General features: G+C 36.7%; 2 protein-coding genes, 1 long non-coding RNA gene and 1 other non-coding gene across 7 annotated transcripts in view; 1 reads left to right on the top strand and 3 right to left on the bottom strand.

The window, feature by feature from the left end:
- Positions 1-1,908: 1,908 nt before the first annotated feature.
- On the bottom strand, positions 1,909-1,981 carry TRNAV-AAC (transfer RNA valine (anticodon AAC)). The gene has a single exon. It is a non-coding gene; the product is annotated as a tRNA-Val (tRNA).
- A 136-nt stretch (positions 1,982-2,117) lies between these two features.
- LOC149618354 (uncharacterized) lies at positions 2,118-8,577 on the bottom strand. Of its 3 annotated transcripts, none has more exons than XR_016375153.1 (5): positions 7,747-8,577; positions 5,407-7,591; positions 4,947-5,006; positions 3,879-3,960; positions 2,118-2,199 (listed from the first exon to the last, which is right to left on the bottom strand). It is a non-coding gene; the product is annotated as an uncharacterized LOC149618354 (long non-coding RNA). The 3 variants fall into 3 exon arrangements; XR_016375152.1 differs by having other exon boundaries at positions 3,879-6,419; positions 7,507-7,591; positions 7,747-7,806; positions 8,200-8,577; XR_016375154.1 differs by lacking the exon at positions 7,747-8,577 and having other exon boundaries at positions 5,407-7,722.
- A 255-nt stretch (positions 8,578-8,832) lies between these two features.
- On the top strand, positions 8,833-14,947 carry LOC149618353 (poly(A) RNA polymerase, mitochondrial-like). Its single transcript, XM_089854029.1, has 9 exons — positions 8,833-9,038; positions 9,116-9,528; positions 9,605-9,811; positions 9,882-10,126; positions 11,711-11,931; positions 12,013-12,099; positions 12,854-12,987; positions 13,065-13,343; positions 13,702-14,947. The coding sequence occupies exons 1-9, from the start codon at positions 8,981-8,983 to the stop codon at positions 14,743-14,745; spliced, it is 2,688 nt and encodes an 895-aa protein (XP_089710155.1). The 5' UTR covers positions 8,833-8,980; the 3' UTR covers positions 14,746-14,947.
- A 35-nt stretch (positions 14,948-14,982) lies between these two features.
- Positions 14,983-18,621, bottom strand: part of LOC149618342 (structure-specific endonuclease subunit EME1-like) — a 78,303-nt gene continuing 74,664 nt past the window's right edge. The window contains exons 5-10 of one of the 2 annotated variants that reach the window (XM_089854033.1): positions 18,169-18,256; positions 16,816-17,201; positions 16,107-16,352; positions 15,565-15,754; positions 15,442-15,498; positions 14,983-15,171 (exon numbers count right to left, since the gene is read on the bottom strand). In XM_089854033.1, coding sequence (XP_089710159.1) covers positions 15,058-15,171; positions 15,442-15,498; positions 15,565-15,754; positions 16,107-16,352; positions 16,816-17,201; positions 18,169-18,256 — 1,081 coding nt within the window. In that variant the 3' untranslated portion in view covers positions 14,983-15,057. Of the gene's footprint in view, positions 15,172-15,441; positions 15,499-15,564; positions 15,755-16,106; positions 16,353-16,815; positions 17,202-18,168; positions 18,536-18,621 lie in introns of both variants that reach the window. The other variant, XM_089854034.1, reaches the window with a different exon arrangement.

Below are 18,621 nucleotides of genomic sequence, written 5' to 3'. Positions count from 1 at the left end.
AACTGACATCAAGATGAATTTATGTTGTATGAACTATTCGATTAATTTCAAAGGAGAAGCTCACACCACAGGGGCCGGAGTGGTCACCTTCTAGAAAAGTAGGCCTTCAATAGACTCCTCCCTCTTCAGGGTGTTCATTCAAAAAGGGTTGGGGTAATTATATTGGGATGAAGTATTGTACATGAGTGGGATGCGTGGATGGGAAATCAACTGAATTTTGAGTGAATCGATGAAATGTTAAATGTAACTTCTATCGCAATTTTGATGTCAATTCTCATTTATATAATAGATTAGATTCGTCTAAAAATTGATTAAAATTTTATGAGATATTTTAAAGGTGGGTATGTATTTATTGATAAAGATAAAGACTACCTTCAAAAAATCACGTATTTTTTCGGGTTATGAAGATAATGCACCGTCATTATATCATTAATTAAAAAAGATATAAAAATATAATTTTCTATTAATAAATTTAAATTATTCTAAATATCAAGATCACTTTAAGTTAATTGATTAATTAATTAATTTGAAATTAATCGCCGTTTAGAGGTTAATGGGCGGAAGGGGGAGGGAGTTAATTACATTAACGTATTCCCCTAAGATCATTAATCTTAAATAATTTCTCATAATTAATTACTTTAAAGTTCATTTATAGAAAAAGAAAAAACGTATTTTATAAATAAATTTCAGACTAGAAGTATTGATACCATTTAAACAGGAGGCGAGGCTACTTGGTATTACACTTTGTAACGCCAATTACCCTGGTCTCCTGGTGTGTGGAAATGGTATCAATCCTCCATAGCTTGAAGCCTTACCTTAATGTTACCAGCCAGACTTCGACTTAAAATGCTTCAGAACCAAGTTGACGTTATTTTATATGGCAATCTTTGTTGAAGGAATTACCTAATCCTTGTAGTTCATGTAGTTGTTGCAATTACAACACCTTTACAATAAAGTCATGGGTTTCTTTATAAACAAACCGATCTAGTATGACACCGTAGGGAAACTTACACGCTAAGCCTTTGTTAGTAATGACAACTAATATTGTCTATTACTAAAATACCGCCGGAATTTCCTAAACAAAACATAATAATTGGATAGTATCGTTAGACGAATTTATTAATTTCAGCCATGAATATTGGTTCCAGTTTTCAAGCAGATAGTGTGCATGCACTAATGGGGGTAGAGAAATTCAGCCCCCTCCCCCCGTTTCTTAACCTTAACTGCGCATGCGCTTCAGGGGAATTGCCAGAGTAATTTGTTATTATTGGCATCTCTTGCATCATTCAGGTTTGGACTTAATATAATCAACACAGAATACAGTACATCTGTTGTAGATAGCGTGGTTGAAATTTCACGCGTCACAAATCAATGACTGGCAACACTATATTTTATCACGTGATAACATACCTCCATTTCTTAAGAAAAATCAACTTTCACATATTTTTAATATTCTTGGGAGAAATGAATGAATGAATGAAGATTGCACTAATTAACTAAAACAAATATTAAGATTGTGGTTTTACCCTACCTAACTTGTTTCGAAATATTTCGGTGTAATTGTATATTTATCAAAGACCTAATATTAGGTTTACGATGTGCAAATATGGGTGACGTCATTTTATTGGGTATTCCCCATCGTAGACACCCGCCATTTTGTTTTTTCTCATTCATTATAATGGTGAAAACTAAACCTCATTATAAATTGAAATAGTTCTTTTGTGTATATTGTGGTTTTCTTTTATCATAGTTTATGACCTATGTTTTAAAACATAAGCTAAACTTGTGATAAGATTACTATGCCTATCTCGCGCCATTTTAATTTTTGTCACGTGTTTACCACGTGGTTTTCATTTAAAGTCTAATTAAGAATTATTTTTAAAACTTCCGTTTAAAAATTTCATCCTTTGTATCTACCAGGTTTCGAACCTGGGACCTTCCGCGTGTTAGGCGGACGTGATAACCACTACACCATAGATACACGCTTACTTTCTTCGTTATTTACTTTAAGTATCATAACTTGAACCTCGGAACATGTAAACTAGATATAAGAAAGAATGTTTTAAAAAGAAAGAAAATATTAAAGATATTTAAATCAAGTTGAACAGAGCTCGAAATAGGTTCATGAATTATTACATTATTTATTTATAACCAAAAATCAATAAAACAATTGGTTTATCCTCTTCGCGCATTTGCTTTCTGAAAAAAAGAATAATTTTTAGTTCATAAACAATTCCATTATTTCCTTGCAGTTAAACCAACACACCATCCCTGGCGCCTAGAAGCAACACTAGACTCGCACTCCCTCTAACGCTGCTTCTTGGCGCGAGGGAAATAACCCCATAAGGTGATCTCCCGCCCATGTAAGGTTTGCTTCTTGCATTAATACAATAGATAAACTAAAACGTGGTTAAAATCCCATCCCTTAACAATTTCTTCAATAAACTATTCTAATTATTAATCTTTCCTATATCTAGGTATATAAATCAAAGTCCTGACTGACAGACTGACTGATAATCAACGCCCAGCCCAAACCGCTTGCCCTAGACTAGAAGGCTGAAAATTTGCAGGAACGTTACTCATAAGTAGTAGGCGCGTACTAAGAAAGATTTTTCCAATCCGCCGCCATCTTAATAAATGGCGCCCAGAAATGTAAAAAAAATCATCTCTATGCAACAAAGCCCGCGCGTTTCAACCGATTTCCCAAATATTTAGTACACTGGTTTCCTTTAACCTATAGACGGGCTGATTGGTCTTTTGGGTTCGATTTGTTGCCATCTTTTTAAATGGCGGCCAGAAATTTAAAAACCCTTCTTTATGGAATAATGTCCGCGTTAAAAGTAATAAAAATGCATTCCTATAGGGCTGACGGGCAACGCCGAGTGCCTTCGCTCCTAGGGTGCTACAAAAATATTAGTCGAATCAGTAAAATCTACCCATTCTTTATATCATTTTGATGGAAGTTCTTATTACACGCGAGCAACGCCGCGGGTAACAGCTAGTATACAGGGTGTTTGTGAAAGGTCCATCAATAATGAAAGGGCGTATTTATTGGGCCATTTTGAGTCGAAAATGTTCTATGACATTTTTCCGTCCGGGCCACCGTTTTCAAGTTATGATTGGAGTAATTTACGGATGACCCCTTAAATTTAATTAAGAAATTGAAAGACAGCGCTAATTTAATGAAGGGGTCATCCCTAAAATATTCAAATCATAACTCGAAAACCGTGGCTCTCACGGCAAAATGTCATAGAACATTTTCGACTCAAAATGGCCCAATAAATACGCCCTTTCATTATTGATGGACTTTTCACAAACACCCTGTATATATATGTTGTCAGTCTCAGTTGACCGTGAAACCCTATTCGAAATTATGAATATAGACTTTAGTTTCAATGACAAATGTAGTGGGTATTTTTAAAAATATTATTAATATATATTTAGGCCTATATGGGTGTGAAAAAAGCACCAAACCAAACCCTACTAAAACGAGCTGAGGTGTAATAAGTTTAAAAGATGTTTGGCATTTATTGCAGAAGTGAGATGAGACTAGAAGTACTGAGCTAACCAAATTCTTCACTCGGCGAAAGTGAATATTCTAGTGGCGGTTTCAGAATTTTTGCCTCCAAAACGTGAGACGCTCGCGGTGGTAGACGGCCGAACTAGATTCAAGAAGCCGCGTTCGTGTTCGGCCGCTTTAGGGTGAGGGGAAGAGGGTAGGAAATGTTTTTGGAACTCGACCAATTTTTTTCTTTCTAGTTTTAGCGCGTGGGAAGCGGCATAAAATCCTCAAAATTGTTCACTAATGCCAGGATCTATTGCCCTTCACTTCTAGTATCATCTCACTTCTGTTTATTGTTATATTCTGTTTACTTTACCTTTAGTATTGAGCTATGGTTGGTCCACTTTCGAGTTCTAGTAAAAGTTCTTGGAGGACTGAACCACTTTTTGCTCCGCCATCTAATTTAATAAATAAATAAATAAATAAATAAAATTTATTTATTTATTTAAATAATGTGGTTTTAAACATAGATCTCAAAACCTATCAGGAAATTAAAGCTGGGATAGAGTGATTTCTTAATTTGTCGATGCAAAAATATAATATTTCTAACATATCAAGGTCACTTTTAAGGGAAGCCCTCACATGAGCAGTTCCCGTATGAGCGGATTTCATAATAGCGGTCTTCATAACAGCAGTTCCCTAAATAGTGGATCTCGTAAACGCGGCGTACCGTTACAGCAGTTCTCTAAAGAGCGGAAAAACAGATATGTGAAAAACGGTAGTTTTTTATTATGGTGTAAGCTGGCCCAGCTGGGTTATATGAACTCAAATAGAACTAGGTCAGATATGGTCCGGTAAAAATTGATTATTTCAACTAAATATTATTAGGTCAGGCCAGGTTAGATTAGGTTGGGTTAGGTTTTGTCCCGTTTGGTTAGACTTAGGTTAGTAATATTTTGGAAATGGTGTAACAATGTTACGCCATTTCCAAAATTTTGTTGTTTATCTTCATTGACTTTCCAAATAATAATATGCCTTTTCCAAAAAATTACTGTTTACAATTATCTACTTCCGAAATAAAATTATTTTTCTATCCTGGTATGAGAATTGTAAACTGATACAGCCTGAAGAATAGTACAATATTTAAGTGTACTTAAAAAAAAATTTCAAAAACACGATCCGTTAGTAGGTCACATTAATGATTAAACGATCACAGAAAAAGGTAGTTTTTGAAACCAACGAACATAACTGCATTGTTAAGAAATGCGCTAAATTGAAGACAAACACTGCTATTTCCCAAAATAGCAGTTTTGAACAACGCCGCTGTTTTTTTTTGGAATCGCGGTTGCTATTTTGAGAACTGCTCTAGCGGGAACTGCTCATACTTAGTGAATACCTTTTCGCGTGAATTTAGGTTACTTTATAGTCAAATCTATAGTTTTACCTTTATTTGCCAGTTCGAATTTTATTTCGAATAATGTCATCGGATTAACCGAATTCACTTCTATATGAATAATATAACAACATAAGTTCATAATATATATGTTCCATAAGTTTGTCACTGGTTACTGAGAGCTTGTCATGGAGTGACGTAGGTTTAACGTCATATATTCAGGGTAAAGCGAAGACGCCTGGTGAGGCGCTGCTGTCAAATTTGGGCTTAGTAAGTTCAGACTAAATAGGACCTAGATGGAACTTGGTCCTGCATGCAAAATTAATTAACCACCACCGAGTGTAGTTAGGACTTCAATTAACTCGCTTCCGTCGTTCCCCCTCGAACTAGCTCTAAGTAGGTCTCTAGCATTACGAAGTATACGTAGTGTCACACTTATGGAGCACATCTTATAAACTGGGTGATAACAATTATAGTAAAAAACCAATAAATTATTTTTTTTTGTTCAAACCTTGATACAAAGCTAGGAATACTAGCGACGAAAAGAGCAACGCTTTCAACATCTCTTCGGTTACGTTGAGAAATAAGATGAAAATTGTTGGTGCCGAAACCCGGGATCTAAAACGTGATCTCTTGAGTCTTGAGCGCCTCAGAGAAAATGCCACAAATACATAAAAACAATACGCGTAAACATCGTTTTATACGTTTTTCACAATGGAACATTAATAAAAAAATTAATTATTGTTCTACATTATTACACTAATAAATAGCAATAAAAAAAAGGTAATAAAGGCAATTTTCACTTTATTATCTATTGTAGAAATATTAGTTTACTAGCTGCTACCCGCGGCGTCGCTCGCGTGTAATAAGAACTTCCATCAAAATGATATAAAGAATGGATAGATTTTACTGATGACTAATATTTTTGTAGCACCCTAGGATCGAAGGCACTCGTCGTTGCCGTCAGCCCGTCGGGATGCATTTTTTTATTATTTTTCCACGCGGACATTATTCTATAAAGAAGGGTTTTAAGTTTTTGGCCGCCATTTAAAAAGATGGCAACAAATCGAACCCGAAAGACCATTCAGCCCGTATATAGGTTAAAGGAAACCAGTGTACTAAATATTTGCGAAATCGGTTGAAACGCGCGGACTTTGTTGCATAGAGAAGATTTTTTACATTTCTGGGCGCCATTTTTTAAGATGGCGGCGGATTGGAAAAATCTTTCTTAGTACGCGCCTACTACTTATGAGTAACGTTCCTGTAAATTTTCAGCCTTCTAGGGCAAGCCGTTTGGGCTGGGCGTTGATTATAAGTCAGTCTATCAGTCAGTCAGTTAGGACTTTGATTTATATAGATATAGATATAAGTAAGAATGTTTTAAAAAGAAAGAAAATATTAAAGATATTTAAATCAAGATAAGCAGAGCTCGAAATAGGTTCAAGAATTATTACATTATTTATTTATAACCAAAAATCAATAAAACAATTGGTTTATCTTCCCAGCACATTTTCAGTTAGCTCGCTGAAAAAAGAATAATTTTTAGTTCATAGACAATTCCATAAATTCCTTGCAAATAAGGGGTGGGTTATATCCCCGGAGCCAAGAAGCAGCGCCAGACTGAGCCGGACTCGCACTCCCTCTAACGGTGCTTCTTGGTTGGCTCGATTCAAATAACAAAAGAAGGTTATCTCCCCCACCCCTATGGCATTTACTTCTCTTTTGGCATTAATGGAATGGTCTATACGTTAGTAAAATTAAAACGTGATTAAGATCCCTTTCGTTAACAAACTACTTTTTTTTTCACCTTTCCTTTAAAAATAACAAAGTATTGAAAAACTTCTACAAAAAGGGATGAAACTAATAGCCCCTCATATTTATACACCATTGGGGATGGAGCTAAAAAGAGAACACTTCCTTTTCCGCATTCCTTAATAGTCGGCTTTGCCCTTTGTGTCTCTGGAATGCAACGTCCATTGAGTAAAACCCCCCTTGAAGGTCGTAACCTAAATTCCAACCCCCACGTGACTAGTAATGGAATTTACGTTATGTCTGCACTATCATGGCGGCTTCTTTTGAATCCTTGCAGCTGCAAAACCCCACCCGGAAGCGCCAGAGCCATTCATTCAATAGTTCAAAGGGAGCGGCGCATTCCTACTGAAGCGATATCCCCAAAATTCCAACCCCCATTGGGATTGGAGCACTACTAGAGGAATGTACGTAGTAACTATACTACAAAGGCGGCTTCCTTTGAGTCTAGTAGGAACCGTTGCAACTGTTAAACCCCACCCGGAAACACCCAAGTCTGAAAAGCTCAAAAGGACCGCCCATGGACAATTTATTTTATTATATTGTCAGTCTCAGTTGACCGTGAAACCCTATTCGAAGTTAAGAACGTAGGGTTTCGTTGCAGTGACAAGTGTAGATGGTAATTTTAAAAATATTATTAAAACGTACCTATATTTATGGGTGTGAAAAAAAAAAAAAAACGTGCCAAACTAAACCCTACTAAAACGAGCTGATGTGTAATAAGTTTAAAAGATGTTTGGCATTTATTGTTATCATAAGGAGATTATCTCTCTCTCTTGTTATATATTGTTGTTTACTTTACCTTAATTTATCAGCTATGGTTGGTGCACTTTCGTGTTCTAGTAAAATTTCTAGGATGTCTTGATTCCTTTTTACTACGTCAGCAACTTTATAAAATAAATAAATAAAATTTATTTATTTATTTATTTAAATAATGTGGTTTTAAACATAGATCTTAAAACCTATCAATAATGTATTCCCCCTAAGTGAACACCTTTAAGAGTGAATTTATGTTACTTTATAGTCAAATCTATAGCTTTACCTTTTTGTATTTCGCTTTTAATATCGTTTAATAATGTCATCGTATCAAACGAATTCACTTCTATAGGAATAATATAAAAACATAAGTTCATATTATGTACTATAAGTATGTCACTGGTTACTGAGAGCTTGTCATGGAGTGACGTAGGTTTAACGTCATAGATTCAGGGTAAAGCGAGGGAGGCCGGGTGAGGAGGCGCTGCTGTCAAATTTGGGCTTAGTAAGTTCAGACTAAATAGGACCTAGATGGAACTTGGTCCTGCAAAATTAATTAACCACCACCGAGTGTAGTTAGGACTTCAATTGACTCGCTTAATTGTCGTTCTCCTTCTCGAACTAGCTCTCAGTAAGTCTCTACATTACGAAGTATACGTAGAGTCATACTTATGGAACATATATTATAAACTTATGATAACAATTATAGTAAAAAACAATAGAATTTTTTTGTTCGAACCTTTATACAAAGCTAGGAATACTAGCGACGAAAAGAGCAACGCTTTCAACATCTCTTCGGTTACGTTGAGAAATAAGATGACAATTTATGGTGCCGAAACCCGGGATCTCTTGATTCTAGAGAGTCTCAGAGAAGAATGCCACAAGTACATAAAGACAATACGCGTAAACATCGTTTTATACGTTTTTCACAATTGAATATTAAAAAAAATTGTTATTGTTCTACATTATTACACCATTAAATATGAAAATAAAAAAGTAATATAGGCCATTATCCCTATATTATCTATTGTAGAAATATTATTTTATTGTCACCAAGTTTTATTAGCGCTATTTGATCTCAAATAAATCGATATTATCCTAGATTATTACAAGTCAATTTGAAATAAAAGGCAAATGCTTTGTAAAGTGTTAACAATTGATCGTTAAATACTTAATGTGTCTATTGTTGAAAAATGAGATGATGAGATCACCTTACGTTAGAAATTAAAAATATTCCCAACATTTGCGATAATCTTAACACTTTTAATGATTTAAAAAAACTTCTATTGATCGACTTCTGAATAAACCATGAAACAGTTATAATTATAGTACAGCCTATTGCAGGCCATACTATTTTAATGTTGGAAATTTGTCTGATTTTTATGTCGTCTGCTAGGTCTTCTGCAAGCTAATTTTCAAATTTTCAAAGTTTATTATTGTAAAACGTTTTATTTGAGTGTTTCTAATTAAATACGTTATAGATTAATAATTTAAAGCCGTATTTAACTTAATTATAAACAATGTCAACACAGCCAAAGCCGATGTTCTGCGAATGTTGCAGAATATCTCTTTTTAATGGTAATTAATTTCAATTAACTTCATTAATTCAGTTAATTTAATACTAATTAACGACTTCGGTAATGTAATTTACGTAGAACATGACCGTAAAGCCCATTTCAGTGGTAAAAAACACAAACAAAATGAAGGAATAGCATTGGCTGTTAAAAACGCGGTCTCCCGAACCCTTCACGTTAGCGGGACAAATGGCCTAATTGAGATGCAACTACAAGACTATTTTAGCCAATTCGGACCCATTTCAAAGGTCCATCTTGACCCTAAAAAGGGAAGTTACGCATTTGTGGAATTCACAAGAGAAGAGTCTCAACAAGCGTGTTTAAAAGTCAAAAATCACCGTGTTTACGACAAGTATTTGCAAGTATCTCCTAAGACGTTTAAGCCATTTTACGCGAAAGCCAATACCACTATGACGTCAGAGCATAAACATTTGACCCCGTTTGACCTTAATCATTTTGAGGTGGTTATGGTTAAATTGAAAGAATTTAAATCTGTACGTTCCGAAGTTATTAAGTTTAGCGTGCTCTGTGTTGCGTTGCTTATCGATCAATGGCAAATTTTAATTGCAGGTTAAGGATCAAATGCTAAAATTATCATGGCTTGCAACATTAACACCTGACGAAATGCGAGCACGATTGCAATTTGCAAGAATGATAGAGAAACATATCAGAACGATATTCCCGAACTCCTCAGTTTACATTTATGGTTCGTGCGGAAGTGGGTTTGGATTCAAAGGCTGTGATATTGACTTTTCCGTCAATATTCCTGAATATGACGTAAGGTTGTCTATTTTTGGCCTATTTTTGGTGATATTAACGTTTTTTTTATTGTTTTTAATGATTGCAGGCATCTCTACCGCGAGATGAGATTAACGGGACACCGAGCCTTCAAGATATTAGAAATGGTGCCGTAAATTGGGAGGATTTAGTTCAAAGGCTTAGTTTGCGTTGGATGTTGCAGTTTTTGAAAAAGGTTATGAGTGTGGTACCCAAGGTTTCCCGGACTATGGTAATTCCCAGCGCCCGTTACCCTATTTTGAGGTTTCTACATACACAGATGAAGATAACGTGTGATATGAGTATCAATAAATTGTAAGTATGGTATGGGTGTTTCAATAATGGAGGGAAAAAGACGTACTTCAATGTCTGGAAATGTCAAAACTTACTGTAATCGCCATTGAAATTCAAAATTTTCTTTTAAAGTAGGGGAATGTCAAAATTCCCCTTTCAAAGTCGCGTAATGTCAAAATTTCCCTGTCAAAGACGCGTAATGTCAAAATTCCCCTGTCAAGGACTCAGAAGGTCAAAATTCCCCTGTCAAGGACGCGGAATGTCAAAATTCCCCTTTCAGAGACGCGTAATGTCAAAATTCGCCTTTTGAACACGCGGAATGTCAAAATTCCCCTTTCGAACAAGCGGAATGTCAAAATTCGCCTTTTGAACACGCGGAATGTCAAAATTCGCCTTTTGAACACGCGGAATGTCAAAATTCGCCTATCGAACACGCGTAATGTCAAAATTCCCCTTTCCAACACGCGTAATGTCAAAATCCCCCTTTCCGACACGCGTAATGTCAAAATTCCCCTTTCCAACACGCGTAATGTCAAAATCCCCCTTTCCGACACGCGTAATGTCAAAATTCCCCTTTCCGACACGCGTAATGTCAAAATTCCCCTTTCCGACACGCGTAATGTCAAAATTCCCCTTTCGAACAAGCGGAATGTCAAAATTCGCCTTTTGAACACGCGGAATGTCAAAATTCGCCTTTTGAACACGCGGAATGTCAAAATTCGCCTATCGAACACGCGTAATGTCAAAATTCCCCTTTCCAACACGCGTAATGTCAAAATCCCCCTTTCCGACACGCGTAATGTCAAAATTCCCCTTTCCAACACGCGTAATGTCAAAATCCCCCTTTCCGACACGCGTAATGTCAAAATTCCCCTTTCCGACACGCGTAATGTCAAAATTCCCCTTTCCGACACGCGTAATGTCAAAATTCCCCTTTCGAACACGCGTAATGTCAAAATTTCCCTTTCCAACACGCGTAATGTCAAAATTTCCCTTTCCAACACGCGTAATGTCAAAATTTCCCTTTCCAACACGCGTAATGTCAAAATTTCCCTTTCCAACACGCGTAATGTCAAAATTCCCCTTTCCAACACGCGTAATGTCAAAATTTCCCTTTCAAAGACGCGTAATGTCAAAATTTCCCTTTCAAAGACGCGTAATGTCAAAATTCCCCTTTCAAAGACGCGTAATGTCAAAATTCCCCTTTCAAAGTCGCGTAATGTAAAAATTCCCCTTTCGAACACGCGTAATGTCAAAATTCCCCTTTCAGAGACGCGTAATGTCAAAATTCCCCTTTCGAACACGCGTAATGTCAAAATTCCCCTGTCGAACACGCGGAATGTCAAAATTCCCCTTTACAAACGCGCGTAATGTCAAAATTCCCCTTTCGAACACGCGTAATGTCAAAATTCCCTTTCCAACACGCGTAATGTCAAAATTCCCCTTTCGAACACGCGTAATGTCAAAATTCCCCTGTCGAACACGCGTAATGTCAAAATTCCCCTTTCCAACACGCTTGATATCAAAATTCCCCTTTCAAAGTCCCAGAACGTCAAAAATCCCCATAAAGTCCCAGAATATCAAAATTTCCCTTTAACCTTCAAGGGTTGGTATCTCAAACACGAAACTACTGAAGCATTATGGTCGATTAGACGTCAGAGTACGTCCATTATTACTAACCCTTCGATACTGGGCCAAAATCAAAGACATTCTTCAATCCAGTCACAAACTATCAAGTTACGCCTTTTCGTGGTTGGTCATATTCTACCTCCAAAACCGTAATCCCCCCATTGTGCCATCCGTAGAAAGTCTTCAAAAATTAGCCGGTAAGATGCTGCTAAAATTACTAGGCCTAATAATAAAGATTGCTAGGCCTATTACCAAAAATACAAAATTGTACATATCAGGCGAAGAAAAAATTGTAGACGGACATAATGTAGCGTTTTGTGACAATTTTGACGAAATACCAAAGACAAAAAACACTGAAAACATTGGTAAGTTGCGCAATAATGTCGGCATCACGAGGTTATGCCAAATTTAGCAATAGAGCTAGTTGTGACGTCAGTGCCCAGGGAAAACGTCACGGGCTTAGCTTTTTCAGTGGGCGGCCATGTTTGGTACCACTTAATTTGGTTCTATGGGCAAATAACATGGGTGACGTCACGGGCTTAGCTTTGCCAGTGGGCGGCCATGTTTGGTACCACTTAATTTGGTTCTATGGGCAAATAACATGGGTGACGTCACGGGCTTAGCTTTTTCAGTGGGCGGCCATGTTTGGTACCACTTAATTTGGTTCTATGGGCAAATAACATGGGTGACGTCACGGGCTTAGCTTTGCCAGTGGGCGGCCATGTTTGGTACCACTTAATTTGGTTCTATGGGCAAATAACATGGGTGACGTCACGGGGTTAGCTTTTTCAGTGGGCGGCCATGTTTGGTACCACTTAATTTGGTTCTATGGGCAAATAACATGGGTGACGCCACGGGCTTAGCTTTGCCAGTGGGCGGCCATGTTTGGTACCACTTAATTTGGTTCTATGGGCAAATAACATGGGTGACGTCACGGGCTTAGCTTTGGCAGTGGGCGGCCATGTTTGGTACCACTTAATTTGATTCTATGGGCAAATAACATGGGTGACGTCACACTAAGGCTTCTAAGATAGCTCTATAATGTTCGTTTTCTATCGATGTCGGTTATAATATTCGGAAAAACTTAATGACGTCACTTTAAATTAAATTTGGTTTTAGTTGACCTATTGAAAGGTTTCTTCCAATATTACTACACATTTGATTTTACGATGAACGCCATTTGTCCTTATACTGGAAAAACAATTGACCGTGCTCTATTGAAAGAACAAAACATACATAACAAGGACTTCAAAGTAATTAGGCCTAAATCCATCGAACTTTATCATGATAAACTTGTAATTGTAATTTCTTTCGAAACAACGCGAATTAGTTGAGCCCAATTACCGTTCAAGATCCTTTTGAACTTGAACGTAACATTACTGTGAACGCAACTGCGGGGTCTGTTGTGGAAATCATTGAAATGATCGAGAAAGCGCATAAAATCTGCGTATCGCGGGAATTGGATGAACAAGGGTTAACAGTTCTCTTCGGAACTGAGAGTCCAACTGATACCAAAGCCAAAAAACGAAAGCTATCGAAGATCGATAAACAGGACATGATCTTTACCATCCCATTCAATGATAAAGTTATCGATGTCATGAGACCAGAGGTTAGACATGAGTTCGGATATTCAAATTTAGAATTGTGTTGCATGTTTACTGTTGTGCTGTTTATTGCGCTTTTGATTGGTTGTCAAAGTCAAAGTTTTTGGGATTTCTTACAATTTTGCATCGATGTTGCTTCTGGTGTTTATCTTTTGGCAATTATTGCATTTGCAATTGTTCTAATTCAGACTTCAATAATGGGTGATTTAGAAGTATAAACAATATTTCACAAGCATGCGCAGTGTACTGTTGCTTTTATTTGAAACATTTTTCGCAATAAACTGATTTTGATTAGAAATACGGACTGCACTTTCAATTTTTAATCAATTGATCGTATTTTGGTTCAAATCACTTCTATTGTAGATCGATTCATCAGATTCGCAAAATTCCGCTGAGCAAATAGTGAACGAAATATTTAAATTAGCGTGTCGTGCTGTTTATAATATTCTCGAAGAAGGTCTCTTGATGACGTGCGAAGTGAAAGAAAATAACTTAAATAATCTAGACGTTGCTGAAAACTCCACACAAAGTACCGGATACTCGTCGCAAAGTACTGATAACGTTTCGCAAAATGCTGAAAACTCGTCGCAAAGTACCGAAAACGTTTCACAAAGTATTGGATACTCGTCGCAAAGTACTGAAAACGTTTCACAAAGTATTGGATACTCGTCGCAAAGTACCGAAAACGTTTCACAAAGTATTGGATACTCGTCGCAAAGTACTGAAAACGCTTCACAAAGTACCGGATACTCGTCGCAAAGTACCGAAAACGTTTCACAAAGTATTGGATACTCGTCGCAAAGTAGTGAAAACGTTTCGCAAAGTATTGGATACTCGTCGCAAAGTACGGAAAACCTTTCACAAAACGCTGAAAAATCGTCGCAAAGTACTGCAAATTCATCGCAAAACACTGAAAAATCGTCGCAAAGTACTCCCTTCTATCAAAGTACTGCAAATTCGTCGCGAAACACTGAAAAATCGTCGCAAAGTACCGAAAACAGTGGCGAACCATCGGAAAAATCGCAAAAATTATCAACAGGCGAAAAAAGCACCGATTCATTAACACCCCTGATGCTAATTAGTTGCGGCGCTCACTACAAAACGTGGCAAGGTAGGAGAAGCAAGAAACCAGACGCATCATTCCCAATATCACCAATAGATGGTGAGAAACAGATTTCACTGGCGATTATCGAAGAATCGCATCAGGAGAAGAACGCGAAACCTTATTTCGTGTTTGACGTTGAATTATTTAAACAGAAGAAAGGCGCTATGAATTTATTACGAGTTTGCTTAGTTGAAAAGCAAGATAACAAGGAATTTAAAAAATGCGTTTCAGTCTTCTTAAGCTCGTATATTCCCAAGATTGTTGAAGCTTGCTTAATTTACGCACCTAGCAATACCGTTTAAGGTTATTGCCTTAAAAATTGCGAGTTGTATCGGAGGTTATTGCTTTAAAATTGCGAGTTGTATCGGAGGTTATTGCTCTAAAATTGCGAGTTGTATCGGAGGTTATTGCTTTAAAATTGCGAGTTGTATCGGAGGTTATTGCCTTAAAATTGCGAGTTGTATCGGAGGTTTTTGGGAAATAAAGGTTGTTTTTTAACAAAAAGTGTCATTATTGTTTTATCAGGGTTGAGACAAACCTTTTTGGTAAGAAAAAGTATGCGTATTTATTTTATTTATTAAAACAGGGTCAAGGGTTAGGGAATGCTTGCTATTCTACGTGTACAAGGCTGTATTGCCGTTTGTAGATGTAAGGAACAAATACACTTTATTTGACAGTTCAGGACCCACCCTTCGTGTCGTGTTTAGAGGACCATAACCTCTTCGAACCTGATCAGAAATCAGAATCAACCCCATAATAGATGTTAATACCTATTTTGCTCAAAGGAACTTACTGTAAAAGAGGCATGGGGGTGGGTAAAAACGATTTGGAATACGTCACAGGCACCACATGACGCCAAGATACTAGGATGTACACCTAGTCCTTTTGACGGCCTATGACGTATGCCAAATAATTTTACCCACCCGCCAATGCCTGCTTTAAAGTCCCTTTGCAACACTTTGCTATCTAATATATCCCAGAGGTGAACTTTGACCTACCTCAATATTTTCTAATAGACGTTGACACTGTCCTTGGTTGTCACAATTCTCATAGGCCTGTCAATAATCAATATTAAAATGTACTTACTTGGTTTAATTTAGGCCTAGACAATTGTTCGTTACCTTGAGGAGTGATAAGGGTGAAGGGTATTTTTTAATTATCGCTTGAGCAACGTCACTGCTAACTTGATGAAACGTCATTAGTTGTTGTTCCCATGCCTTAAGTAAGCCTTTCCCATCTTTATCAACTTTAACGGCAAACATCCCATCAAGTAGGTAAGAATCAAAATCGTCATCTTGGTCTTTGTTCTTTCTACAAAATTCATGATGGTACCATGCAAATTCCTCAACCAAATGTTTCTCAACAAAAAAAAAAATGTAAAATCCTCAACAAGAATTGCCCGTTTCTCGACACAAAATGCCCGTTTCTCAACAGAAATTGCACGCTTCTCAACAGAAATTGCACCGTTCTCAACAGAAATTGCACCGTTCTCAACAGAAATTGCACGCTTCTCAACAGAAATTGCACGCTTCTCAACAGAAATTGCCCGTTTATCGACAAAATTGCCCGTTTATCGACAAAATTGCCCGTTTCTCGACAAAAAATGCCCGTTTCTCAACAAAAATTGCGCCCCTTTATAAACACAATTTAAAACCATATTTACCTCAAATATTTTTCGCCCATCGATTTGGTGAACATGAATATTATCTCTCCAATTTCGGAGATCGTTTCGACACTTCGAAAATTAACCGATTCCAAAAGTTGAATTTTAGTAATTGCTTCTTCAACATTAAATCTCGTAACTAAAGCAAGCTCCGCCGCCTTTTTCGTAGTCCGCTTACGTTTAGGCGGTGAAACTTGACCGGTCAAATTGACACGGAAATTTCTATTTTCCTTAATTTTATTTTTCCTATAAACAATCAATTTGAAATCAACCTCGGCGATGTTACTCTAAAATCATAAGTTTATAAGTTATATGTTCCGTTCCATAAGTATAAATGGCACTACCAATACAAGTTCGTAATGCTACTGAGATGGACTTACAGTTCTCGAGATAACTAGTTCGAGAAGGAGAACGACGGAATTAAGCGAGCCAATTGAAGTCCTAACTACACTCGGTGGTGGTGGTTAATTAATCTTGCAGCTAGGACCAAGTTCCATCTAGGTCCTATTTAGTCTGAACTTACTAAGTTACCCAAATATGACAGCAGCGCCTTACTCACCAGGCGTACGTCGCTTTACCCTGAATCTATGACCTCCCTACTTCAACGACTTCAAAATTACAAGCTACGGTTTCTAAGTTACCAGAGATTAACAAACTTATGGAACGGAACATATCACTTATAAACTTATGGATGCTAAAATGAATTTACTTATAATAAGCGTCCATTCCATAAACCACAAACGTTGCCTCCATATCCTTATAAACCTTTTTAACTTTTTTAACGAAACCCCATAAAGATTCATTATCAGGACATGATTCTTCGTATCCTTGTTTCATTTCCGCATCGACTTGATTAACAAAGTCATTGCTTTCAATTACAACGAGGACACAATTTTCTAAATGTACGTTTTTCTTTAATTCAACTTTGGAAGAGTTTAAAACTGCTTCTTCAATCAATTCTCGTTGCCAAGTGACGCAGTTTTTTAAGGGTTGTTGTTCTAACGAGTATTCAACGTTCTCAGTTTGAAATACGTTCAGAAGGTCACTAGCCCCTTTCATTTCCAATAGGTTAAGGTCAATTAATGCTTTAATTGTCTGAATTTAATGATGGAAAAATTAATTGGGGGGAAATTTAGACAGAGGGTAGGTTGGTGGTAGTTTGAAGCAAATGTCAGCTCATGTGGCGCCCCTAACATGATATACGCCCCTTGTATAATTCGGGAACTAATCACACAGGGTTCATACAACTTTTGGAAAACCTATTTCCCTGATATTTTCAGGGTTTTTTTCACAGAAATTTCCTGATATTTCCAGGTGCAAGGTCACCTAGTAACTACAGAAGGGGTTTTTTTGGGGTGATAACTACCGGAGTGGTTAATTTTTAATATTAAATTCCATGAGTTTTCCCGGAATTTTACTAAAAAATATACAATTCCTTGAGCTTTCCTTGGATTTTACAAAAAATTATAAAATTCCATGAGTTTTCCCTGAATTTTACTAAAAATTATAAAATCCCATGAGTTTCCTTGAATATTTCTAAAAATTATAAAATCCTATGGGTTTCCTTGAATTTTTCTAAAAATTATAAAATCCCATGAGTTTCCCAGAATTTCACCAAAAATTATAAAATTTCACGAGTTTTTTCTCAATCTCACCAAAAATTATAAAACTCCGCCAGTTTACCGTGAATTTAACTAAAAATTATAAAATTCCATGAATTTTACTAAAAATTATAAAATTCCATGAATTTTACTAAATTTATAAAATTCCACGACTTTCCCCAAAATTTTTAATCAACAATTTACGTCTCAGAAATTCCCTGGTTTTCCAGGTTTGTATGAACCCTGGACTAAATGTCCGCCAATATGGCACGCCCCTAACATGCCAATTGACAACAATTTCACCCCCATTGCCAAAGGCAGGAACCAATCAGAACTCGAGGGCAGAGCTAAACCTATCCAACCATTACCAAGCTATGAGATCACCTACTGTCATTGGTTTAAAGTTAACTAGACCACAGCCGAGACTTGCTTTAAACCTTCACAATAAACTTAAAAGCTACCTTTAAACATTCTCCGGGTTTACTAATTTTGAGCATTTCTTTTTCGGCATCTTTGAGTTTCTTTTGCCGTTCTTTCTCAGCTTCTTTAAGCAATTTTAAACGCTCTCTTTCGAGCTTTTTTTCATCTGCCGATAGGGCTTTTTTCTTTTTAACTGGAGAACTAATGCTCATTGGCTTATCAAATTTTGGTAGATCAATTATAGGCAAATCATCGTCGCTATCTAAGCTCATATTAACATTAGTATCTTTCCCCGGAGAGCTAACGATATCAGTTTCCATGAGTTTATTAACTTCAGAACAAAAATTATGCCCAAAATTGGGTAAATCATCATCATCACTATCAGAAAACGTGTATTGCATTGGTGATCTAAAAGTGTTTTTAAGAGAGAACACTCACTATTGGCTTCAACACTAATTATGTTTCTTATTTTTTTTTAATATAAATTTCTTTAA

This window comes from Phalangium opilio, unplaced genomic scaffold (genome assembly GCF_054372755.1).
Source record: "Phalangium opilio isolate 3A_F unplaced genomic scaffold, DU_Popi_V2 ptg000209l_1, whole genome shotgun sequence".
Taxonomy (NCBI): Eukaryota; Metazoa; Arthropoda; class Arachnida; order Opiliones; family Phalangiidae; genus Phalangium; species Phalangium opilio.
This window is presented reverse-complemented; position numbering and strand designations above follow the sequence as displayed.